The sequence below is a fragment of the Equus asinus genome, chromosome 21 (assembly GCF_041296235.1).
Source record: "Equus asinus isolate D_3611 breed Donkey chromosome 21, EquAss-T2T_v2, whole genome shotgun sequence".
Classification (NCBI taxonomy): Eukaryota; Metazoa; Chordata; class Mammalia; order Perissodactyla; family Equidae; genus Equus; species Equus asinus.
This window is the reverse complement of record NC_091810.1, coordinates 91,363,328-91,390,175: the sequence shown is the minus strand read 5'-3', so window position 1 is coordinate 91,390,175 and position 26,848 is coordinate 91,363,328. Positions and strand designations below refer to the sequence as shown.

The window sequence follows — 26,848 nt, the reverse complement described above, 5'->3', positions numbered from 1 at the left end:
TCAGATTCGCTTTCCTCCATACTATCCTTTATTGTTTGGAGGATCTTGTGTTCCTCTCGTAAATAAAAACACTAAATGAAAAAAAAAAAAAATCACTGAATCCTTAAGTTCCAGTCGAGGGCCTGGAAAAATTAAACACTCTAAACACAGCTGGTCGGTTTGACTCTTAAAGGGGGTTAACATCGTTTGGTGGAGAGACAGAGACAGAGACAGCAAGAAAGCGAAAGAGAAAAGGGACCATAAGGAAAAACGAGCTTGACCCCTGTCCCTTCCGAGCAGCCCACGCCCCCCTGAGAGGAAGAGGAAGTTCTCCGGCTTATCGGGCCGGTAACCCCACCCCACCTTCCCGGCTAGTAATTTCCCCAGGGCCAGGTGCTGCGGCCGTCCAGTGCGTCGCTGCGCTCGACCCAGGACGGAGCGGCTCTCCGCGGGGAGCAGCGGGCGGCGCGGCCGGAGCGCGGGCACCAGGTAGGCGCAGGCGAGCCCGCTCGTGCGCGCCCCATCCGGAAACGAAACCCGGAGCCGGGGGCTCGCCCGAGGTCGCTCCGAGTTTCCTGTGGGGGCAATTCCGGGGAAGCTCGTGGAACGACCCTCCGGCCCCCGCCCCCCTCCCCCCCCCCCAAGGCCGCCCGGGGTAGAGGATGGGGCTGGCCTCGGGGAGCGACCCCGGAAGTGGAGCCGGGGCTCCTCTTAGGGTCCCAGCTGGGCCGGCGGTACCCCTGTCCAGTCCTGGGACCTTCCCAGCGACAAGGTGTGTCCTGCCTGAAACCGCCTTGCAGGCTCGACTTTGCTTAGTACATCTCTTATCGCAGCAGAGAGCAGCGCTGCATCATGGCAAGAACCTGGGCTGGGGTATCTGCCAGCAGGTTGGGGGGATTAGAAGAGATGCTTACTAGAGCCTGCTAGCTGTAACATCTAACAGTAAGTATTAACTAGGAGTATGGCTGCAGCCCAAAACTGTGCTAGGCACCGTGGAACACCAGAATTGGGAAGATACAGTAGGTTTCTAGCAGAGAAGCTAAGAGTGTCAGCTTGGGAGCCCACCTGCCGGAGTTGATTCCTCCCTCTGCTCCTTACTATCTGTGGGCTCCCCGCCGGTTTCTTCCTCTACACCCCTTCCATGCCTGTCTCTGAAGTTGTGGAACGACTAGAATGAGTTACAAGAATTACAGTCAGATATGTTAGGTTGACATGTGAGTTACAGGAAGACATGCATTAGTGTGATGTGTTTAGAGCCATGACTGGCACTGCAGAAAATACTCAGTTAACTTTTCCTGCTTTGTGACAAAGTTCCTAGTTTCCCAAGCTCACTATCTGGTTTCCTGTGATCTGATTTACAGAGTTATTACTGGAAGGCGTGGCCTGGCCACTTCCCAGTTCTAGGTTTAGCAATAGGAGGTACATGGTTAGTACAAGTGTCGCTTGCATCATAGGAAGTGTCAAGTGATTTCAGGTACCAGTTTTTCTTCCTTGAACTTACTTAACAGCAGAACTTTCTCTTAATGCTGCCTTACACCCTTGTGGAAGGAAATGAAATAAAAAGTAAGTGAAAAGGGAAGTGAGTGGATTTGCACAGCTGGGTAGAGGAGTGCCATGTGAAGTGGCTGCTTGTGGACTGAGCAGCCTTTGCATCTGAGGGAGCTGTTCTTTCCAACTGAAAGGACAGAAATAAACTGTACACACATTGTTGAATCAACGAGCACTGATTAAGTCTCTTGTCCTGGACAAGACAGGCAATGATCTGGCCTCCGAGAGCTGGAGAGCAGGTGGAGAGACATTGATGGTGCAAGAACTGTCCCCTGTACACCTCTCCACCTCATGTCTGATGATTTCTTCCTCTTTTGCTCTTTAACACACAGACCTCCGTTCCCTTGAATGAGTCAGGCTCCCTCTGGCCACAGGACTTCTACCTGTGTAGTCCCCTCTGCTCCTCTGGCTAGAATGCCTCCCCACCACGCCACACCCCCACACACACCACACACGCCTCCATGGCCTGGTTGGTTGAATTTAGACTTCTTTCTGCTCTCAGATCTCTTTCTTGACAAGCCCCCCCATCTAAATTAGTGCCCCATAACTCCTTCTTAAAGCATCATTATGATTATTCATCATACTTAGAGTATTGTAATCATGTATTGTTAATTGTCATTTCTGTTCTAGTGATTGTTACAGTACCTCACATACTCTAGGCCTTCAATCCTTCTTTGAAAAAAGGCACAAGCTTTATACTGAGTGAATATGTACATACATATTTATATATGTACACATACATTTATATATGTGTGTATTGCACTTTCTTGAGTAATGCTAAATTTAAAAAGCTGAAGCACAGTAGTTACTCAGTACTAACAATTGTGCTTTTCATTTTCCAAATTTTGAATTTAATAAGCACTTAGAAAAAATTTTCGCCTGGCCTAGTAAAAACAAAATGGCCACAAGTAAATTTAAAATTCCATGCTTTCTATGTTACGTAAGATATCATAAAGATAGTTTTTTAACAAGTTTCAAAGAAACTTGACAATTTGGGAAAATGTCTTTCTTTTCCTCAATGGATCAAGGACATGAGTGCAAAGGACCTGAGTCCTGAATCCTTGTAGTTCAGCTGTTCTGAGCATTCAGTGGTCATTTATTCTCTGGGCCTTGTTTCCTCACTTATAAGGAGGAAAGGAAACAACGGATCCATGTCAGGGGGCTCTGAGTTGTCAGCAGAGGCTTTTCAGGAGTATAAAGCAACCAGCCTATGATAAGGGACGTCAAGATTCGTTTGTGTTTCCTTTGTCCCTGGGTTACTTGTTAGATTTGTAGACCACTTGACCACCCACCCCTCTCTCAATTCGTCCCAGTTGATGTAATGTCTACTTTTTTCTCCAAGGTTTACCATAAAATGCTATCCAAATGGTTCTGAGCGTATTTGTTTTCTTTCCATGAACCTGAAATACAGGCGTGGATTTTACAGGAAGACTCCCGTTACCCGGTTTGCATTTATGCGTTGGCCGCAGCCACCCCACCTCCGCCCACAGCCTTCCTGTCCGGTGGACTGGTGTACTCGAATGCTCACCATCTTGGCCCACCTATTTGTGTAAACTTATCTGTTTGTGGTCTACTTGTCTTTTACCACAACCACAGTTCATCAGATGAAATGTTTTTGTCCTTAGATGTCAACTCAATGTTTTTAAATGCACAAAATTGACCTACATTCATGAGCTGAACAACATGGAAATTTTCTAATTTGTGTCTTAGCTCAGCAAGCGTTGGCTTCTCCACATCCTGTGCCCAGTTCCTCCTCCCCGGTCTAGTGTCTCATTCTCACTTACTCATGGGAAGGTAGGGACGTAGAATTCTGGGATTGTCTTTAGAGCAGTAACATTTGTGCTAAAATAATTCAGAACATATATCCCCATCTTAGGACTCTGAGAAAAATGTTAACTGCTTTGTTCTTAGGCGATTAAGAAGTAAATTTGGGTAAATAATCCAAATCGACTTTATGCCTAGTTTATAGGCATAGTAGTTTTAGGATCTTCCAAAATTAGGGATGCTTCCCCCGTGGGTTCCAGATTTTATATTAATACTCTTTGGAAGCAAGAAGAGAGAAATTCCAGGCCCCCAAGAGATGGGTGAGAGGGTGTCACTGTCATCTGATTGTGGAGCCATAACTGGATGACCTGCACCCCTTGCCTTTCTTTGTGGTGGTGGAGGTGTATAATTACCAAATAGCCCGGAGCAGCAGGGGACTTATGGTGCCTGAGAGAGTAATTTTAACAGAGCTATACGTATATGTATATAGCATATGATGCTTCAGTCTCTTCAGAAGCTCTCACCTAACAGAGTTAATCAGATTATAATTTGAAGATCTGTGTTTGTCCTGAAGTAATGAAGATTCCAACAGTGCAATATATAATATGATTTTATTAGAGATTTTTTTTCTTTTAGTACAGGATAAATATGATTTTCTCTTTCTTGGAAGTCTTCTTGGATTTGTTTCCTACTAAGAGTTGTGGAAGGCATTATTTAAAAGTTATCATGTCAGGGGGCTGGCCCCGTGGCCGAGTGGTTGAGTTCGCCCGCTCTGCTGCAGGCGGCCCAGTGTTTCGTTGGTTCGAATCCTGGGCGCGGACATGGCACTGCTCATCAAGCCACGCTGAGGCAGCGTCCCACATGCCACAACTAGAAGGACCCACAACGAAGAATATACAACTATGTACTGGGGGGCTTTGGGGAGAAAAAGGAAAAAAATAAAATCTTAAAAAAAAAAGGTATCATGTCAGGGCAGGCCAGGTGGTGTAGTGGTTAAATTCATGTGCTCCGCTTGGGGGTTCATGGGTTTGGATCCTAAGTGAACCTGATGTGGATTAAGGCTGCCCCAGGTAGAGAAGCCCAAGGTGACCTGGCCTACATGCCGATCTATATGACTCGATGGATTTTTATGCTGTGAATTAGGGCTGCCCCAGGGAGAGAAGCCCAGGGCCTCCTCACCTACGTGCAGATCTATATGACCAGATTCATATCTAAAGTTATATCACCACACAATAACCAGACCCCATCTGCACTGAAACCATTTAATGACTTTTTACATCATCTTTTCTTTTTCCAGTAAAAATAAGTCACATACCCATGCCTTATAAATTTAGCCCTAACCCTCAACACATGGCAGCAGCAGCAGCTCTGACTGCCCATGGGTCCTGTCCCCATGCTATTCCATACTATTCTCTAAATAAAAGAGCACTACTGCCAGACCTTGAGAGTCCAAGAAATCTTTCTCTCGACTCTTCGGCTCGCTGTCCCCGCATCAAACCAACACACTGCTCATCAAGCCATGCTGTGGTGGCATCCCACATACAAAACAGAGAAAGATTGGCACAGATCTTAGCTCAGCAACAATCTTCCTCACCAAAAAAAAAATAGTCATTATGTTAATTAATTCACTAATTAACTTACCCAGGACTCAGCCCAGTCATTTCCAAAACTGAGTGACGTTATGTCTTGTAATAACCCATTGAGTTTGAGGAAATCAAAAGATCCTTAAGACAGCAAGCAAGAGAGTACGGGGATGAACATGGTGGGTATCATTATTCCACACATGCTTCATTCCACTTGGCACACCTGCAGGTACACCTGTCACTTAACATTCTGCACCAGAGCTTGTGACATAGCATTTTTCATGCTTGAGATGCCATGTAATTGCTAGAATTCTAAAACCTGCAGGAAAGTGAGGACCCAGACTTTGTTCTGCAGTGGCTTTGCCAACAGATACTCATCTTCACAAACCTATAGTTTGACTCAAAATATCGTAACCAAATAGGGAGGAAAAGAGCAAAGATGAACAAATGAGCGCTGTTTCAGAGTCTGTCTAGTTCTGCTTCCTTGGATTTCTGGGCAAGGAGGGAATGCTCTCTGACGCCGTGGAAGAGAAATACTCTCGTATGCGTGGTTGGTGCTCATTTGGCCAGGACTGGGGAAGTACGGTCGAAGTGTCATCACTGACGAGCCTCACCCGTTCCTAATATGATGCATAGAGGCATTTATGAATTTCCTCTTTTTCTGGCATGTCCTTTCTTTCCGACTCGCACGGGACTTCCCAGGCTCAAACAACTAAACACAAGAAAAAAATGTTTTTCAATTAAAAATATTTTAATTTTTTTAAAATAAAAAAATTATTTTAATAATTTTAAAGTCCCCTCCACATGGAAGAACTTGCCCATGTTCCTTCTCCGGGTGTTACTCAGGATCTGTCCTTGAAATGAGTGCCTTTCTGCCATTGTAGGCTAAGGGAGAATGATGGAAACAATAGTTCTTTAAAATTGCTGTTAAATTGGCTGAAGGCCATAGAATATTTTTTTTAACTAATCATATTAAAGAGTGGTGTCCTAGGAGCAACAGGGGATAGTTAAACTCTTCAGAGATGTTTAGTCCAGTGTATTAATTAAGGGATACGACTTATTTCTACTCCAGAACTTCAGTCTTTTAATGTTATATATCTGTTAAGGTTCTCTTGGCATATTGTGAGGTAATGGGTGTTACTTTTAATGTATAATCTTTGACCATGGAAATGTGAAGTTGACGAAAATAATCATGGCATTTGGTGTGTATGAATTTACTCTCCTTTTATAGTTCTTCCCATGACAGACCCAATTACACAAATGTGGCCTAGGAAAACTTTTAGCCTCCTTTGGTTACGTGTGTTTATTAGCTTACTGAACATCTTATAGATTAATTACAGAAAAACAGAAATTTTAATCTTTTTGCCCTTCTTGCCTGAGGAGGTCCACAGTGGTTGGTTTCTGACGAGTTAAGGAAAACTTGGGTTACAATTATTCTAAGAAAAGCCAAGAAATAAAATCAGTAACTCCACCTTTTTGCTTTATTCCAGGGCCAAGTAAACCCATTCTGAATTATTCAACCATTACTGAACTTCTTGAGTATATATAATTAAGAAGTGACTATAATTGAAATGTTCTTAAGAGTTTTAGCAGAGTATGAAATTTTATGCTTAAAGTAGGCAACGATAAAGAAATAAAATTGAAAGGAGAGGCAGGATGTGGTTTCTTCTTGGGAACACCACATTTTACTTGAGAATATAGAGGCATCCGTTGACTTTTATTTACCAATTCGGGTGACGCAGCAGGAGGAGTTATTAAAGGGGCACCAAGACTGGAGATGGCTTGGGAAGGGCAGGGCTGATTCACGTTAGTGTGTGGGTCCAAGATAGAACAGTCAGGTAACAGAGGTTTTGCCTCATGTCTTAACTGTAATTAACAGGCGTATGGGGGCTGGGATTTAAGGTGAAGAGAGGCAAAAGAGTGGCCGGAGAGGAGTGGGAAAGACTGGGATGGGATCAAGGCTCTCGAAGACAGAAGTACTGAGTACAATGTTTTTTATTATTAATTTTCTTAGAAATAAGCAAACACAAAGTTTCGGTGTGATTGTCATGGTGCTACAGCTGTGACATCCCCTAAGCGTGCGTTCCCTGGCCAACAGCATGTCTTGAGGCTTAGAACAAAGGGTCAGGGCTTTTCAGATTCACTGTTCACGTTGGGCAGAACACGTCCACGGGACCTGGAATTCAGAGATATTTGCAGTAGTGTGGCCTGGTAGCTAACCTGTCTGTCCAGTTGAACCGCGAGTGGAGCCCAGCCATGAGGTTGAGTACAGGGTTTTGGGTCACGTGCTCACTTTAGGTTGTGTAGGTTGGAAGCCTCCGATGTTTAACTGGATTACCAGGTGGGATCTTCGGCTCACAGTGTTTCCTTCCTGCTCTCTGCCTCCTTGGACCCTATCCTCCCAAGCTTTTAGAAATTGTCCTCCTACCTGGGCTGACCCACAACTTCTAAAGTCCTATTCAGAGCCGCAGCAGTGAGGAATAGGGTCAAGGCCAAAGGGTTTAAGTGACCAGATTCGGGTAGACTAGGTGAATACAGGAGTATCCTATGTATATGTATAATGTCAGAGTATCTTGTTTCAGCAGTCATATTTGACCTGTAAATTTGTAGACAACATATTAATATCTGGTCTTATTTTTCAGACTCTTAAATCATGGACAAACAAAGTAAGTAATTTTCTTTGAGTGTTTGCTTTGCTCCTAATGTTACGTCTGTTGTTAATGTGTTGTCATAATGTTTTATTCGGTTTCTGAAAGGATGTAATTTGCTTTGTGTTGTTCATGCTCCAGAATCCAGTCTGGTTCACTGCGCTGATTATAGAGATGTACACAAATATCCACTACCACTAATTTTTCCTTTAAAAATAGAAAAGCCTTAGACAAACCTAAGAAATTTTAGGCTTACTATGAAATCTGTTGTATCATTTATGCTATAGTCCATCCAGATCAGTTTTCCCTTTTCTGTGTGTGTTTTATATACATAGCAATTGTTAAGATCATATTAATTAACAGATAATAGATTTAATATGTCAGTCCACTGTAATAAAATCCTCAGATACATCCCTGATATATATTTCATAACATATGAATATGTTATGATGGGAATAGATTTAAATCAATACCAATCACTATGTTCTGGCTTTTTTTCTCTCAAGAAAATTCTAAATAAGATGGGTATTTGACCAAGTATGTAATAGAAGACTTTCTCTTTTTAAAAATCTAAGGTTCTGAAGAGAAAAACAATACATTTTGGGGAAAATAAGAAAAACAAAATCCTGTTTTCCAAAGGATTTATATTCTCTCTTTTTCTTTATTTCAATGGTGAAAGAGATGTTTACCTATCACCACAATGTCAGCCTTGCTAGATACGTCAGATAGTTGTTAGGAACAGAAACCTCGACTTTCCTTCATGAAGTTTCGTGCTCTTCTCTTAATGTTTGCTATATTAGTTTAATTTTATTTACAAAACTCAAAGCTTTCTAAATGTAAATTTATATAGTATTAAGCTGTCTTATTTGCTACATGCTTTAGGATGCTGCATATCCCTTTAGAAAGATTCCTTTGACTGTGGTCATCTTTTAACTCAGCTTCATATATATAATTGTGTGTGTGTATGTATATATGGGTGCACAAATGGAAATAAAGTGTAAGTATGTATGTAAATATACATATCTATAGAAGTAAAAGTAAAATAGCTTTAAGGCAATGTGATAGTCCTGTGATTTTTGTAAGTTATTTTAAGTTGCATTTCCTGGATTCAGAAATCCATCCATACTCCACGTACTCTTTGGTCTACTTGACTCCTTGCCCATTAACTTATTATTTTCTCTCCATGTGAATTCCCCCTGGAATTTCTGAAACCAGGATCATTGCTCTGGTACCAAAACCTCCTAAAATCTTGAATCTGTCAACCCCTTTATGCATATGTGTATTTGGTCAAACAACAGTATCTGTTAAGAGATGCCAAAATGTGACATATCGGTTAAGGTATGTCTTTAACTCAGACTTGCAGTGTGTTTCCTTGAGATCTGTTGAGTCTGATCTTGTAGTTTCCAACTTAGATTGGGAGTGAGGGATGTGATCTCGAGAGCTAGAAAACCAGGAGCTAGGCCACTACCTGAAGCACGAAACAGAAGGGAATGGCTGGGATGGAATGATGTGGTATTTCAGAGATCTGTGATAATTCGATGCATGTCGCAGTGTCCCTTCAGAGAAAAGCGCTGATTGAAGTAGAGGGTTCACTGTCACCTGAATTTGCAGAGTCTCCATGGACTCCATTCTGTTGAGGTTATTATGAAGCCAATTGAACGGAGGAGAAAGGGGGCCCGCAATCCAGCCTTCGCACTGAAACCACATGCGTTGAGTGGTCTTTGAAGGCTCATGATAGATAAGTATAGAGAAAATGTATTGGATTGAAAGTTTGACAAACATTTTCTTCTGTATTGATGCCATGTCCCCATGATTCCAAAAGAAATTATTTTGAATCTAGAGTTAGTGAGCCATGAGGAAAGAGAGGAGAATATGGTATAAGTGTAATGTCCGCTAGACCATAACTTCGTGGAGGCAGAGCCAGTGTAGCCCCAGAGCCTAACTCAGGGGTGACACAGGAGGATATCAGTAAGTATTTATCGTCTGGCTGGAGTGGCTACTAAATGAATGACTGGAGAAACACAAATGTGAAGACTAGGAGAGTGAACCATGGACATATATCAAGATTATTCAAAACACACTGATTAGTAGATAACAAAGTTTACTATGTTAGATTATTGTAATTGTCAGTTGTGATTTTTGTAGGTCAAAATTAGTCAAATATTGGGGATTTCTTATGGTGCAACCTTATTGGAGTGGTTGCAGAGTAAGCATAAAAAGGATATTTAGATACTGAAATGTATGCATTATTTTAAATATTATAAAATAATTTGTATAACGTCGACAAAAATAATCCATAACCAATCTATAAATGAAAATCTGGGAGAGTTTATTCTGAGCTGAAATCTGAGGACCATGGCCCGGAGCCTTTTTTCCCGAAGGAAGAAAGGGCACCAAAGAAGTGAGGTGTACAGAGCGGTTATATACCCCAAACAGGATGTTTCACATATGATTGAAATGTCCGTTTTACAATAATCGCCAGACTGCTCTGTGGGCACAGCAATTGATGGACACAGCAGGTAGGTCTGCTGTCTCGGTGGACACAGCAGGGTGGCAGGTCTGTTGTCTCCAGCTGGGTGGTCACAGGTGAGCTGAGTGGTGAAAGGTGAGTGCAGCAATCAGTTCCTAGCCTAAGGAAAGATGATTATCCTTAAGGAAATGCCAATGTGGGGGGAAATTGCAGCTTTATCTTAAGGCCATTTGTTCTTGCCATAGGAAATGTTTTAAAGCAGATATACAATGCATGCTCAACGGCCACAGTCAGGCCCTTTTGGAAAAAACAAAGTCAGGCCGAATTAGGTTTACACCAAATGGCTTCCTTATATACTCCAATATATCCTATTGCTTGCCACTTCAATTTGTCAATAGCAATGATTATCGAAATCTTTATAATCGTAATTCTTCCATTACCATCCTCACCTCCAACCAGTTTCATTTATCTCCTTCACAGTGTATATGTGGTTTTAAAACAATCATTTTCTCTAATACCAACAAAATCAGTGTATGGAAGTAAACGCTCACCACCGGGCATATTTGAAAACTAGAAATTCAGCCCTAGGAACCCCGTTGCCTCATTTATCCGAAAGGGAGTTTGAAATGGGATTCCACTGCCGAGTAACTCTGATGACAGGCAGAGCTTTTGTTAAGTGAAGACTTCAGTCTATTTCCATACAGCACAAGAGCGTGCAAATTAAAGCTGTTGAAGGACAATGCATTTTTCTTTCTCTGTATTTCCATATATGTTTCCCTCTCCTTGAATTGCAGACATGCCAGGAAGAAATTTACCAGCTGGGTCTCCCCCTCAATATCCCCCGGCAGCATTCCAAGGTAAAACATTTGTTTAAAGAATAAAAAAACAAAATTACTCAGTTATTGCTGTTCTCCAAAGGGTGTCTGTCTGTCTGTCCATCTATGTGTACTTATTTTAGCAGTGCTTTTTATTAAAAGTGCAATGGTGAACTTGGCAGCCTAATTGTTCTTGATTTTTTTGACTATGTATCATTATAAAAGTAATTTTTATTTATACAGGATAGTAAAGATGTAGAGTTAATAAAAACAATAGAGAGTTTACATTTAGCAAATGAAATACAAGGTTGCACATAAATTAAACCCTAGAATACATCTATTAAATAAAAGATTTTATTGATTCTCCATCTGTTCTGAGCATTGGAATCATGTAATCACATTCAGGAGGTTTGTCCCTGGATGTTTTTGAGTCACGTATGAGCTAAGGTTAATTGTATTCAGTGAAAGTCACCAAAAAGAGACAACTGCTTAAACCTGGAAGCTGTAAGCAGTAGAAATGTACCCACCTGGGGATAATTCTCATTTTCATTTGGTAACATATGAAAGCTTGACTTTTGTATACATGCTGAACTATATCTTGCATTTCTAAGAAAAGTAATTGAGTCATCTCACTATGTACTGGGAGTACATTTTTTCCTGTGAACCAATGCATAAAAGACTTCAGAGATTTTCATTTAGACAAATGGAGTTATCAAATTTACCAGAACTTTCCTAAATGGCATAGTTCATGGTGCACCCAGATTGCAAGTAGGTGAGCTACCCACATCTTGAGAAACCATCCTGGGGACCTAGTATCAAAGGGAATCTGGTTTGGGCAGAAGAGTGTATGCATTTTGCATTCTACTCTGAGCAAACAAATGTGCTTGGGAGCTGAACGGTCTGTTTAAGTGTCTAGCCGGAAATCTCCCCATGGAACCAGGATCTCACGCAGATGTTTGCAATTAAGAGAATATGAGCTAGACAAACGGCAAGGCTCAAAGCTGATAGTTCGCAAGGGTGCCTGCCCTGAAGTATTATTGTGGAAGCTCTTAAAAACGCTAGCACCAGCGCACTGTCTCAGGACAGTTAAAGCAGAAGCTCCGAAAGTGGGACCCAGGGATTGGTCATTTTTTAATTCCCCACCTGCTTCTAATATGCAGCCAGGCTCAGAACCGCTGCTCTCAATTCTTATAGGGTTGGCATTTGGAGAATTATTAGCAAGTCTATGATAGTCACCCAAGGCACTTGGAGAATGATTTAATCCACCCATAGCTAATTAAAAGTAGGTGATACATAATTAAATTGGGTTATAATCAGACTTGAGAGTTTGTGAGAAAAATGGCTCAACTTTCTATCTAAAGTCCAAAGCCACATATAGCTCAAGTCTTATGACAATGATGCTAACAATAGTGACGGCTTCAAATCGAGAGCACCATGCGTAATGTGGATTAAGTCATTTAATTCTCAGATACTCTTATGGAGTAAATACTATTAATTATCCCCATTATGCAAGAGAAAACGGGCATAGAGAGGCTGGGTCAGGCTCCAAATTCTGGCTTCTGTTCTTCATAGTTGTCTGGTGGTTTTAAACAAGTTAGTTGCTTGGAGGTTCCCCAGCCTTCTCCTTAAGTGCCTCTTAGGCCTGGCTCTCTCCTCTTCAGGGAGACTGGACTGTTTTCAGATTTTTCAAGGCCCTAATGCTTGTTACTATCCCAGAGCTTCTCTCTAAAATGTTCTTTCTCTGCTGCTGGCCTCAACTTCTTTGCATCCTTTAGGTCTCAGCTGAAAGGTGGTCCTCAGGGAAGCTGCCCCAACTCCTTCCCTTCCTCTCTCCCCATCCAAGCAGCTTCCTCTGGCATGTGTAATCATAACACCCTGGTTCTTTCCTTCAAAGCACTTGTCTCTGATTTCTAGTTTCACTTCATCGCACTGGTGTTCCCCTTCCTTAGAGTGAGCCATAGGGTCTAACATTCTCGCTCCTGTTAGGCCGTGACGGCAGGGATTGCGTCTGCAGGTCTCATTTTAAATCCCAGTGCTTGGCGCTCCGAAAAACCTTGTAGATGTACATCAGATCACGGAACTCACTCTTCTGCTGTGGATCCTCTGAGGCCTGTCAATCACGCTTGGAATAAAACCCAAACTCCCTTTTAGGGGGCTCCCTAGATGAACTGCTCCTATGTCTTTACTGACAGCAGTTTTTTTTTTTTTTTTACGATTGGCACCTGTTCTAACAGCTGTTGCCAATCTTCTTTTTGTTTTTTTTTTTCCCCCTCCTTTTTCTCTCCAGATTCCCCCATTATATAGTTGTATATTTTATTTGTGGGTCCTTCTAGTTGTGGCATGTGGGATGCCGCTTCAGCATGGCTTGATGAGAGGTGCCGTGTCCGCGCCCAGGATCCGAACTGGTGAAACCCCGGGCTGCCAAAGCAGAGCGTGTGAACTTAACCACTCGGCCACGGGGCCGGCCCCCCGACTATGGTTTCTAGTCTTCCTCTTCCTGATGGGGTTCCTTTCTTTCTCACACATGCCAAATTCATTCCAAAAGTCAGGGATTTTGCATTTGGGTTTCCCTTTCTTCTGGAACATTTCCTACCAGATTTTCACATAAAGTTTTTCCCTTCTCATCTTTTAGGTCCCCATATAAATTCTTTTTTTTTTTGGTGAGGAAGATTGGTCCTGAGCTATCTGTTGCCCATCTTCCTCTCTTTGCTTGAGGAAGATTGTTGCTGAGCTAATGTCTGTGCCAATCTTCCTGTATTTTGTATGTGGGATGCCACCCCAGCTTGGCTTGATGAGTGGTATGAAGATCCTTGCCTGGGATCTGAACTCGCAAACCCCAGGCCACTGAAGTGCATGAACTTAACCACTACGCCACTGGGCCAGTAACTATGTGATACCTTGCCCTCTCCCCCATGTATTTTCTCCCTCAGATCAATCTGAAATCTTTTTTAAACATTTATTTTCTGTCACCCAGAAGTTGCCTGTCAGCTCTCTGAGAGCAGGTTGCCTTGTTGATAACTGAATCCTCTGATGCTAGAACAGAGCCAGTCACATTATAGATCATCTGTAAACATTTATTCATTTTAAGAAGGAATGACTTATAAAAGCTATATTTAAAAGACATTGAGGTTTAGTCTTTTTTCTGTCTTTTTAATCATGTATGTGTTTTTGTCATCAGTGTTTCATTAAAAGTATTTATAAATTGCCTACTCTGGGTATTAACTTTTGCATAGCCTTTACTGATAAAATATTATGAAATACAGTCCTTTGAAATTGTATTCCGTTCCTATGGAATTACTACCCTGTGGGCCATTCATATAAGCTTATGAAGCTTCGCTGTAATCACAAATTCACATGGAATACATAGTATACACTTATTAAATTTCTTTCTCTACTGTGCTTATTAAATACTAAAGACAATTTTGCCCATTATAACTTTTTACCTTCCTTGGTTCTCAAATTGTATTGTCCAAAGAGCTAAAGGTGCTAAATTGTGAAATTTCAATTAGTAACCTAAGTATCACAATGGAACTTTTTTTTCCCGTAGAGGGTCTTAGGAATGGGTTACACCATAGCTTAGAACTTCAGGGAAACTGTTAACCCAGACAAGTGTCTGGAGAGGCCTGGAAGGAATGACATGCTCTTTACCTCTACACCAGGCACCAGGGTTTCTCAATAGCAGCACTGCAATATTTGGGGATGAATAATTCCTTTTGTCCAGGGTGTTCTTCTCAGCATTTAGGATATTTAGCAGCATCCATGGCCTCTATCCCTCAGATGCCAGAATCCCCCTCCCCTCCACTTGTGACAGCCAAAACAGACCTTGCCAAATGCGTCTTGAGGGGGCAAAACCACCCCCAGTTCTACACATAAGGAGATGTTACTTGTTAGAATTCTAGAATTATCATTTTTTATAGACTCATTTGGTCCTAGAAATGCTGGCTCAAAGCCTTTATTTTGGGCCTTCTCCTCAATGTCATCTCTCTTTTCCATGAAAGCACTCCAGAATCTTTATGTAGGTGACTCAAAATCATTGTTGATTTTCTTTCACTTTCTTAGGTTTCAAGCATATTTTCATCTAAGTTTTGAACGATAAGGTTAAGGTTGTGGGCCAACTCTATACACAGTCCCAAATCCTCAAAGTAGAAGTGGATATGAAACAGATATTTCACTGAAAAATTGCTGAAAGGTAAAAACACACACTTTAAGCTTCATAGAAACAGGATTTCTGAGCTGAAATTTTACTTGGTAGATAACTGGGGTAATCCTCAAAGAGTTGATGTGTCCGCTTTTCTGTGCAGTTACAAATTATTTCGCTTGTTCCTATTTTAGGACCTCCAGGACCTCCTGGCTATCCTGGCCCGCAGGCTGGCTATCCTGGCCCCCAGGCTGGCTATCCTGGCCCCCAGGCTGGCTACTCTGGCCCCCAGGCTGGCTATCCTGGCCCCCAGGCTGGCCTCTCAGTCCCACCAGCTGATTATCCAGGTGCTGGCCCAGTGGGCTCTCCTGTCCAGCAGCAGCCAGTGTATAATCATCCAGGTAGACCTGGAGGGCTACCATGGATGCCAGCACCAGCACCTCCATCAGACTGTCCACCTGGGTTGGAATATTTAAGTCAGGTAATTTCAAACACATAAAACAGTCATAAAAAAATAAAACCGTGCTTCCACTTTACATAATAAGATTAATAAATGACTGATTCACGGAAGTCCAAAATGGTAAAACAATATTTTTTGCTAACAAATTACTCTAATTCTTCTAGGTCAGGTTTAATTTTAAAGCAAAATGCAAATGTCTTATAAAATTGTGTTTTCCATGATCTTGAACAGAATCTGTGATAATAGCCAATAGCAAATCTTTATTAAGCACTGTTTTCCAGCCTCTGTTCCTGAGTATAATGCATGTATTAACTGGTTTAGAAACTCTATGATATATAGGTGCTATAATTATCACCATTTTACAGAAGAAGAATCTGAGGTCCAGAGAAGTTACACAATTTGCTCAGCATCAAAACACTAAGGAAGTGGGAATGGCTTTTTATTCTGGAATCTTGGTTCTGGATCCTGTGCTCTTTAATCCCAACACTGAATAATTACCTAGGAGGTGGAAAGAAACGTCAAACTCAATTTAGTTTTCAGTTCCAATAAGGGGTACCAAAAAAGGAGTTAATGTTTTGTGTATAATGTGACTCACTTTTTTATTATAATTAACACAATTACATTTTTATGATGATTTTGTTCTTTGAAGATCCAATTTTATTAAGCTATCAATAAGGGAAAACATCCTGGATTTTAATGTACTGCATGTGAGGTTTCATATTTGTTTGCTGTTAGAAATCAAGTAGGGAATGTAGAAATATGAAATTCTTTGTGTCTAATCTATAAACAAATAAATGAATATTCCTATGATATTCAATTAGTTTTTAGTAAATGAGTTGTCTCTCTTGTACTCTTTGCATTAATTTAACTTCCCACAATGCACTTGGACAGCATATACTGTAAGAACTTTTAGTTGTTCATTAATTCTCCAAGAAATACCCTAAATCAATTTTTTTCTTAATTAAGATTTTACAAAATATGTAGAAGTTATCACCTACTGCAAATAATAATAAATATCAAGTATAAGTAAAAAGAAAAATTTTCATATTTATAGGAAAAAGCTCTTTAAATGGATAAAAACGTTTAATATTTTTTAATCCTTTTCTAGAAGGATCTTTTTTTCTAATTTCTATAGGGATTCCAGTGTAAGTCAATTTTATTTGACCTGAATTTGCCCACATTAATAGTGAACACATTCAATGGATATTTTTTCAATTAAAACTATATTAACTTTGGTTACACCCAGTACTAATATAAACCATGATTAAATATTGATAATATTGGTAATTGATTATATGCATTCTTTAAAATATAAAAACTAATGTTAATTTGGTTGGCTTAAAAACATGTAATATATACTTACAGATTGATTCTTTTTTACTATAATAGATAGATCAGATACTGGTTCATCAGCAAATTGAGCTTCTGGAAGGTAAGTCTTCAGCGTATTGATCATATTTGTTGAAAGAGAGGACATTTATGCAGATAAAGGCATATCAACAGCCACCAATATAACACTGTCCCTGCTGCGGAACAGTTAAACCTGGTCATTTACAAATGCCTCTCTTCATGCTAATGAAATAATGATTAGCAGCAGCTGGTTTCCTGAAATTAAGAGTCAAGTGGTGAAATACTCTTATGCTGGGCATCTGTCCTCATGGTGCAGACCCTAACTTAGAAGGAAACCAATCAAAGCTACTTTGTCACTTCAGTGGTTTCTCTCTTTGCCTGACTTCCATCACTTCAGCTGCTTTTTGCCTGGTTTCTGATTACCTTGAGATTGGCACAGAGCCAAATGCAATAGTTCAGCTACCTGAGTAGATTTCTAAAACCAATAAACATTTTGAATTTGGATGGATATGTTTTGGAACATCGTATTCCTGCCCACAGTTCCTCTTGGGAGCTCAGATGAACCCTATAACATTTGTTCCACGGGCTGAGGAGCATCCCCCTGGATATGGGGCCACTGAAGTGTTGGAGGAGGCGGACCAGCAGGCCTCAAGGCCTGGCTTCCCAGAACAGCTCTCCTGCTCCTGTGAATGGGGCATGACTCCACCCTGTGTCTGCTTGGGCCCAGCGTTCCTCAGGTGCAAGATAAACTTAGGAAGCCACTAGATGTTTCAGAACTCCTGCCAGGGGAAAGAGAGCCTGGGTAGATTCATGAACCGTAGTGTCTTCCTTCTAGATATAAAGAGTCTAGTGAAAACTTTGCTAGTTTTTAGCAGCTATCTGTCAAATCCTCTTCACCTCTCTGCAAAGTACCTTTCCACTGGTAGAAATTATAACATGAATTTTACTAGTATAGTAATAGACTTGGTTAGAATATATAATTGTCACCTCTTACATTTAGATTACTTCTAATTTACATTGTTAGATATTTATAATGTTCTCATTTTTGTTTGTTTATACTAAGTTTTCTCTGGAAAAGTTCTCTTTGTTGTTTGATAATTTGTATTCTAAATTTTTTTAAATGTTTCATTCTAAAGAATTTATTTTTGAGATTATAAAACCCCCAAAACCAGACACTATACATTATATATACAAATACTCTAAACTGTATGTCTGTAGTTTTTAGACTTCTAAGTTGTATATGTATTTGTGAAATATATATGTATTAATCATGAAATATAAAGTAAGTTCCAAATTTAGTAGTTAATCATTCTTTAGTTTTAAAAAAGGGATGTCTTTAATTTTCTTTTTGTCTCAAATTGAAAGTCTATATTTTTTTTTTAAAGATTTTATTTTTTTCCTTTTTCTCCCCAAAACCCCCCAGTACATAGTTGTGTAGTCTTCGTTGTGGGTCCTTCTAATTGTGGCATGTGGGACACTGCCTCAGCGTGGTTTGATGAGCAGTGCCGTGTCCGCGCCCAGGATTCGAACCAACGAAACACTGGGCCGCCTGCAGTGGAGCGCGCGAACTTAACCACTCGGCCACGGGGCCAGCCCCTGAAAGTCTATATTTTAACATTATGAATAATGTAAAGAGGTGAAGACTACTCAGTTTATTTTTAGCATCTGAGAGTACGACAAGCACTTATAACTTTCCCAATTCAAAACTTAATAGACAATAAAGACATAGCCATAGAATTCATATTTTTATTTGTTTTCATTTTTTTAACTAGAAGGAAATTATAGATTGTAGAAGCCCGTTTACCTCATTTTATAGATGAACAAGCTGAACATTTTTGAGGTTAAGCTACTTAATGAAACGGTTAGATAACAGATCCCATCTCGTGAATCAGTTTAGTTTTTTTCTCACGAAACAATAGACCTGCAGATGTTGAGGTCAAGGGCAGTTCTTATGAAGACAGAGCAGGCTTGTCTAAGTCAGAGAAAGACACTTAAGGGAGGTCATGATGATAGAATTTGTGAAGGACATCTCTACCTGACTAAAAGTCCATCCACACAGATATTAGAGAGTAGCTTTTGTCTCCATATATTTCTTTTAATCACTCATTATTTTGGTGGCCTCTGACATCCTATGACCCAAGTTATTGAGGGCTAGGGACAAATGGGACCATTAATTGCTCCTTCCTGGCTCAAGTAAGGAGAGATTTCCTACATGTGGGTCTGTATGGGAAGCCCTTTGGTAAGAAATGACGTGAGTGTCAGCCTTGACACTGCTCTGTGTCCCTGTGGAGAGGTGAACCCTCTAAGGTGCAGAGCTCACTTAGGATGCCAGTGTTCCAGATGTTCTGAGCTGCAGCCTTGGTTGCCAAGCACCTTTCCCCCTTGTGTAATACCTGTCTCCCCCTCCTGAGCAACTGCTGCTGAGCTAAACACAGGTGCCCTGGGCCCACGTGATGTTCTAATCTACCTTCCATTTCACTCTCTCCCTCTTCACATGGAGAGTAAGTAAGGTAAGTACATTACTTTCCCTCAAACATGGTGCAAAAAGATAAGCCATCAATATGGTATGTAAAATAAAATCTCAAACCAGTTCTTGGCTATATTTCATAAAGCAGAAACATAGCAATCATCCTATATTCTCCTTCCTAACTGAGTATATGAAAACGACACCGAGCTAGTGGACATCTTCTGCATCCACCTCGCATGGCTTTGACCATCTGCAGCATCGCACCATCTTCGGCAGCCGAGTCTGCCTTTCTGACGTGTGCCTACGGAATTACGAGGACAGGAGTGTGCTCCTCCAAGTCTCCCAGAGGGACTCTTAATGTCTCTGTGCCTTAATGCCCTCCCCTCCTTCTTTGCCTTTGCCGTTTTTTCCTCTGTCTGAATCATCTCTAAACACCTTTCCTTTTCTTTCTTCTTGTGTTACTTGAAATATCAACTAAACATGGCATAACTAGATGTTATAGTATCTTGGGGTAAATTCAATATTCTTATAACATCATGGTCATAATGATTCCCTCTTTTCTGTTTTTAGTCCTAACAGGTTTTGAAACTGAAAACAAATATGAAATTAAGAACAGCTTTGGACAGATGATTTACTTTGCAAAGGAGGATACTGATTGCTGTACCCGATATTGTTTTGGGCCTGCTCGACCTTTTACCCTGAGGATTGTTGATAATCTAGGCCAAGAAGTCATAACCATGCAGAGACCACTGAGGTGTAACAGCTGCTTTTTCCCCTGCTGCCTTCAAGAGGTCGGTGAGCAATTACAAGGGTACTTTGTAGGTAGTTTGGTAAGAGTTTTCCTCCTTTTGTTGAACCCGTATAATCAAATTAGACTTAAAGGGAAATTGGCCCATAAATTATTGGTTTATGCTTGAGAATAAATTGTGCAGGAAAAGGAGCAGGTGTAAAACAGTGAGCAGTTAGCCCCGTATCCCTGAGCAGTGTGTCTCATGGGATTGAGCATCCACTCAGAGACCAGACTTCTTGACCTTTGGGAGAACTGAGAAGGTAGGGCACCTTGGTCAAATCCCTTATCTGAAATGACCGTGAGAGGCCTGACCAAGACCAGAACAGGGGCACCGTAAAGAATATCCTGGAATACCATCCCAGGAACAAGTGGACAGAAGAATGAGGAAAGAACGGATGTATTCATCTCACAATTTTGGCCAACCTACTAAGAAGCAAACCTAGGAGAGGCCCCCTCTGAAAAATCTCAACTTCTGTGTTTTTCATTTTGCCATTTAAAAAATTAATATATTTGAGTCCTCCGTAAGAGGTAAACACTAGTATGAGAACCATTAGCTCCGTAAACACCAAGTGTCTCCTTCCTATTACTTGACAGCCCATTGGTGGAGAACATGGATCTCAGGGGAGATGCCAGGGCACAGAGAGTTTATAGGAAAGTTGGCCTTTGCCTGTGTCCCCATTGGTGTGAGACCAGCCCTGCCCGGGTCACTTAGTCGTTGCACATAGGTAGCTCTGAGAGCATGACACAGACAAAGATACAAGCACACAGATACTGGAAGTCCAATAGTGCGTTTATTTTAAAAAGATAACTGAAGTTGTTCATGCTGAATTATTTTGTTTTCTATGTCATTTAGCTTAGGAATAATATCTATCCTGGGAATACCTGAGGAAACACTGAGAGTTTGGTGGAATGCGCGCTACAGTATAAAGCGCACATTGACGTGTTATAGTGTCTGCTCATACACAGTGGGCCTGGGAAGCCCTCATTTGCGGATGAGCACACGGAGGCATTCTCAAGGTGCCCAGCTGAGTAGCAGAGCCAACATTCCAGGCCCCGTTTTCTTTCCATGATCACACCGTTACCACTCCTGTTTGAAAACTGCACCATGGATCAGAGCTGTGTTCCTACATCTAAACTACTGCTTTTAAAGGAGTTTAAATTTTTAGACATTTTTCATAAGGATGGAAATTAAGAAGTAGGAGACCACTAGAGCAGAGCTTAAGAGTGAAGACTCTGCATACAGCCTGCCTGAGTTTGTGTCTCATCTTTCCCACTTTGTAGCTGGAGAATCTAGTACAACTTAATTAACCTCTCTGTTCCTCAGTTACGTCCTCTATAGATAGGGATAATAGTGGCAACCCAGTAGGGATGTATTATGAATTGAGTGGTGCTTAGAACAGTGTCTGACACTTAGAAAGTGTTCAAGGGGCCAGTCTGGTGGCATGGTGGTTAAGTTCGTGCACTCCACTTTGGTGGTCCGGGGTTCACAGGTTCAGATCCCAGGCATAGACCTAGCACAAATCATCAAGCCATGCTGTGGTAGCGTCCCACATAAAATAGAAGAAGATTGATAAAATAGAAGATGTGAGTGCAGCAACAGTCTTTCTCAAGCAAAACAAAAGAGGAAGATTGGCAACAGATGTTAGCTCAGGGCCAATCTTCCTAACCAAAAAAGAAAAAAAAAAGAAGTGTTCAATAAATGAGTTATTATTAGACATTATGATGATGATGATTTTTATATATATCTTTTTGCTTTTATAGCTAGAAATCCACGCTCCTCCTGGTGTACCAATAGGTTATGTGACTCAGATATGGCACCCGTGTCTGCCTAAGTTTACAGTTCAAAATGAGAGGAGAGAGGATGTACTTAAGATTATCGGTCCGTGTATTGTGTGCAGATGTTGTGCAGATGTTGAGTTTGAGGTAAGAGATGTGATAGTGTTCATAGGCGTTACCTTCCTAATATAAGAATAATATAATTTGGGGGGATGTTACAAACATATTAAATAAATATACGTATTCTGATATCTCAAGAGGAAGATAATGGCTCATATATTTACCTTTGGTCAGAAAGATGGTTGTTGCTCTGATTAAGCATCTGTGTTGGTTATGCTAAATGGAAAAAAGAGAAGCAGAGCTTTGTAGTCAAGAAATATAAGCAAAACATCGAACATTTAAACATGGTGGTTTCTGTGTATTCTCTATTTGAAATACGACATTAACCTTGTCATCTGAGTCTGACTGCAGAGCATATGGACCCTCGCTAGTCCGCAGTGCAGGCTGCCAATGTGCTAGATCCTCCTCAGAAGGTCTGACACCTTTAAGTTCCTACAAAAAGCCAAATTATGCAAAGAGAGTTTTCAGGAAAATAGCATTAAGGCCTACTACCCAATTATGCTTCTCTAAGGACGCTCCTTTACCCTTGTATTAAATTCCATCCTCAGAAACCATGATATAGCTGTGTATTTACTACAGGGAGGAATTTGATGACAGCAGTTTTCCAACAGATGGGCCAGCCTTGTAGCCCAAGTTATTTAGTGGCAAATCTTTAAAAATCAGGATATTTCATAACTTAATCTTGGTTTTCTCATATTGTTAGGCAATCAGAAAATCTGGTAAATTGAGCCTACATTTTCATAGAAAAGGCACAAACAGGCTGAACCTGGGCAGTGCTGCCCCCTTGTGATAAGAAAGGGGAACTCTGTCACTGTCCCTTGACTTCCTAAGGTCTTTCACTATCCAGCTTTTCTTTTACGTGATCTGCCTGGCTTCTCTAGTCACATGATTTGCAATTCCTGTTAGACCCTGGTTATATAAAGATGAGTCCTTCCCCTCATTGACTTCAGAGCCTCATGAGGGAGAGGTAATTCTAAGAAAACACGTGATGTAACAGAGACTTTATAAGGACTCTTACAAAGCGATATGCACAGTGTGTGGTGGAGGGTCGGGGGGCTGTGTACCATGTATGTGTAAAGACGTTATGGGTTTATGTATAATAGTTCTCTGTGTAGGGTTATCATTCCTATCAAAGACGTGGAAGACTAAAAAGATATTTGTTCTTTAAGGGAACATTAACAGAAGTTTGGCTGACATATAGTTTATTTGTGGAAAATAAGTGAAAATACTGGTGAAGCAAGTCAGACTGTATTGTGAACCTCCTATATTTAATGCTAAGGGATTTAGAAATCATCCAGCAACCCTTCTCAATGGATGCCTTAAAGCCCCCAGTATATGTAATGAGTTAACTTTTCTTGTGTACCTACAATGGTGTTAACTAGGTAACATCTTTGAGGGAATTGAGAAAGTAGTGCCTTGAATCACTTTCTGTAAGCTAGAAAATGGAGAATTTGAAAGCAGAAATTATCAATATGAGGGACCATTATGGAATGTGAACTCCATTTGAGTGCCAACAGGCATAGCAACTTGGTGTAGAAACACAGCAGGAGCAAGAGTCCTTCTAAAGGAAAGAAGAATTCAAGAGGCATTTAATAAGTGTACTAAGTAGAACTGATTCATGGATTTATGTCAGTTGAGGATTAAAGCAAATTTGGAGATGATTCTGATGTCTAATGTTTGGAAAGCTGAATGAATAATGATGCCATAGGCTGAATTAAGAATATTGGAGGACAAACAGTTGTTTGTGGGAAGCTAATGATTTGTATTTGAGTCATGTATAATTTTAGGTATGTAGAGGAAAAGGTTGGAGAGTTTTCAGCATACAGATGGTAGTTGAAGCCATGAGCAGATTATCCCAAGGGTGAGTAGAAGGAAGACAAGTAGACTTTTTATCCCATGGAGATGATAAATCTGTCTCTTTCCAGGATTCTTGGTAGGGGGTGAAAATATGCCTGTGTGAAACTGTTATCCCCCCAATCCAGCCTTATCTATGAGTTTGAAGTCTGAATTCATACCACTGTTGTGATTCAGGAATCTCGAAACATAGAAGTTGATCCCCAGTGGTATACAGATGGCAGAATCAAATGCTAAAGCACACTAGAAGGACATTGATCCCCAAGGGCACCCTCTATTCCCACAGAAAAAGCCTATCTTCATGTGGGCAGATTCAAAAACTACATAATTCTCTAGAAACTAATTTACCAGGAACAACTGCATGTAATAGAACAGTTTGCAATCATACAAGAAATACCTCAATAAACATTAAAGAGACAAAAGATAAAACAAAAACTGTCATAAGGGAAGAATGAGACTACTAATAAAGGACAGGAGGATTTGAAAACAAGCCAAATAGAACTTCCAGAAATGAGGAACAGTCCTTGATAAATCTTCATTGGAAAGTTTGAGTTGCAAATTAGATGCACGTGAAGAGAGAACTAGTGAACTGGCTGATCCATATGAGGAAAATAAAAAGGAAGTGGGGGAAAGATGTAAATTTGAAGGGACAAAAAAAATTGAAGGGAACAGAAGCTATAATAAACTACTCTTGCATGTACCAAAGAGGAGTTACAGAAAAAGAGAAGACAGAAAATGTGCTGAGATAATATTCAAAGAGATGAATGACTAAGAATCTTGCAGACTTGATGCCATGGATCCTTAGATTTTGAAAGTGCAAGGAGTTCTGGGTAAGAAAAATAAATGGCACCTACATACAGCTTAAATTGCGAACTTCAAACTAAACAAGGGAATCTAAAATCAGCAAGCGGTAGAGGGAAAAGATTACCTCTAATGTAATTCCCTAACCATTAGGGATTGTGAGCATTTTATCTAGGTTTACCAGCTACTTATATTTGCTCTCGTGGAATTGTCCATTCATATCCATTGCCTGTTTTATCTATTGGGTTGTTTGCTTTTTTTCTTGTCAATTTATAAATATAATTTTTGTGTTGAAGACATTGACCCTGCGTCTGTCCTCTGATTTGCAAATATTTTCCACAAATAATATATATATGTATAGCAATATAGAAATTTTAAACTTTACGTAGTCAAATATATGTATTTTAATAGTTTCTGGTTCTCCTGTCTTAGTTATGTTCTCCTCGATGTTATATTTTATCTACTTGTTTTTTGTCTTTTTACATTTAAATGTTTAACTCACATGGAATTTTATTTGTACAATATAAGATCAAACTTTTTTCTTCCAGGTGGCTAGACAGCTGTGTCTTCACAATTTACTAAGTAGACTATTCATTCCTTCCTGAACTGAAATACCATCCATTAAATTCCCACAAGTAATGGGAGCTATTTCTAGATTCTCTCCTCTGTTGCATTGATCTCACTATCTGTCCTTACAGCAGTGCCTTATGATTCAATGGTAGTGACTTAATGATACATCCTACATCTAGTCATAGCCCAATGGTCATCGGTATCCTTCTTTATCGTATTTTCTTGCTATTATCAGATGTTTTATTCCCTGTGAACAGTAAGGTCATTTCATTCAATTTTTCAGAAGTTAGAATCTCACTGGTATTGTATTAATCTGTTTATCATCTTTTAAAATTAACGTATTTGTGATGCTAAACTTGTCTCATCCTAGAAGCATTCTGTCTTTTTATTCATTCGTTTCTAAGTTTGTATTCTTCACGAGACCAAATAGGTTTATTCATGAAGAACCTCTATCTTTTTTGATAAATTTATTCCTAAGTAACATATAGGCATTATCACTATTAGGGAGGAATATTAATATTTTTAGCTACTTATTATTAACATTGAGAAAAGCTGTTTATTTTTGTTTACTGTATATCCAGTCATGTGACTGGACTCCAGAATTAAGTTTAGAGGGCATTTTTGCTGTATTTACTTGGTTTTCCTAGGTATAAAATCACAAGGCAAATGAAACTATTTTAGCTCTTCAAATGTTTTAATGTTTAATGTTTACCAATTAGCTCATTTTCTTTTCCAGCCTACTTCTACAGCAAAACTGAATAAGGCCAATTGTGGGAATACCTACCAAGTTGATGATTTCAATTGAAATAGCAGCAAATATTTCATAATTTAGAAAGATATTGGCTGTCATTTTTCACAGTATTTTTCTATTCTTATTTTACCTAGAGCAGGAATCAGCATGCTTTTTTCCTTTTATAAGGAATAAGAGAAAACATTTTACACTTTATGGGCCATATACATATTGTTGCAACTACTCAGCTCTGTCATTGTAGCATGAAAGGAGTCATAAACAGTACATAAATACTGCGTGTAACTGTTTCCTGACAAAACCGTTTACAAAAACAGGGGGCAGGCCAGATTTGGCCCATTGACCTTTGTTTGTCGACCTCTGACCTAAGTTTTTATTAAGAATTGATACTTAACTTCCTAAAAGGCAGAGTATCATGATTGTCACAAATACAGACACTCTGGAGCAGCAAGCCTGGGCTTCAGACCCATCCCCATGACTGCTTATCCGTGTGAACTTGACAAACTACTTAACCCTCTCTTTGCTTCAGCTTTTTCACATGACAGTTGTGTGTAATAATAGTACATATCTTAGGAGAAAAAAAATTACTTCATACTTGTAAAGCATTTAAATGCCTTGCATATACTAAATGTTATATAAAGGCTTAATTAGTAAAAATACCTTTTCAGCCTCTATGGATATACTCATATGTTGTGAATTATATGATTTTCTAGTATTTTACTCTTTGATAGTATATTCTTTTGATACTTCCCTAGGTTCTATATGCTAATGTTGTATTTGGATTTTTTGCATTTATATTTATATTGTGAGATGAGCCTATAGATTACTTTTTAGAATACCTTTAATAGTGATATATCAGTTTATTTCCAGAAGTTTAAATCTTTTTATTACCTAGATTTTCTGTTTTTAAAATATTATCTAGAATTTAGCTAAAAATTATCTAATCCTGTTGACTTTTCAGCAGTAA

General features: G+C 40.0%; 1 protein-coding gene across 3 annotated transcripts in view; it reads left to right on the top strand.

Annotated features, from left to right (window-relative positions):
• Window positions 1-292: 292 nt before the first annotated feature.
• Window positions 293-26,848, top strand: part of LOC106829430 (phospholipid scramblase 1-like) — a 31,578-nt gene continuing 5,022 nt past the window's right edge. The window contains exons 1-8 of one of the 3 annotated variants that reach the window (XM_070493553.1): window positions 303-468; window positions 7,517-7,540; window positions 10,787-10,849; window positions 14,867-14,996; window positions 15,140-15,426; window positions 16,795-16,837; window positions 19,793-20,013; window positions 21,774-21,935. In XM_070493553.1, coding sequence (XP_070349654.1) covers window positions 15,370-15,426; window positions 16,795-16,837; window positions 19,793-20,013; window positions 21,774-21,935 — 483 coding nt within the window. In that variant the 5' untranslated portion in view covers window positions 303-468; window positions 7,517-7,540; window positions 10,787-10,849; window positions 14,867-14,996; window positions 15,140-15,369. Of the gene's footprint in view, window positions 469-7,516; window positions 7,541-10,786; window positions 10,850-14,866; window positions 14,997-15,139; window positions 15,427-16,794; window positions 16,838-19,792; window positions 20,014-21,773; window positions 21,936-26,848 lie in introns of all 3 variants that reach the window. The other 2 variants (XM_014838531.3, XM_070493552.1) reach the window with 2 other exon arrangements.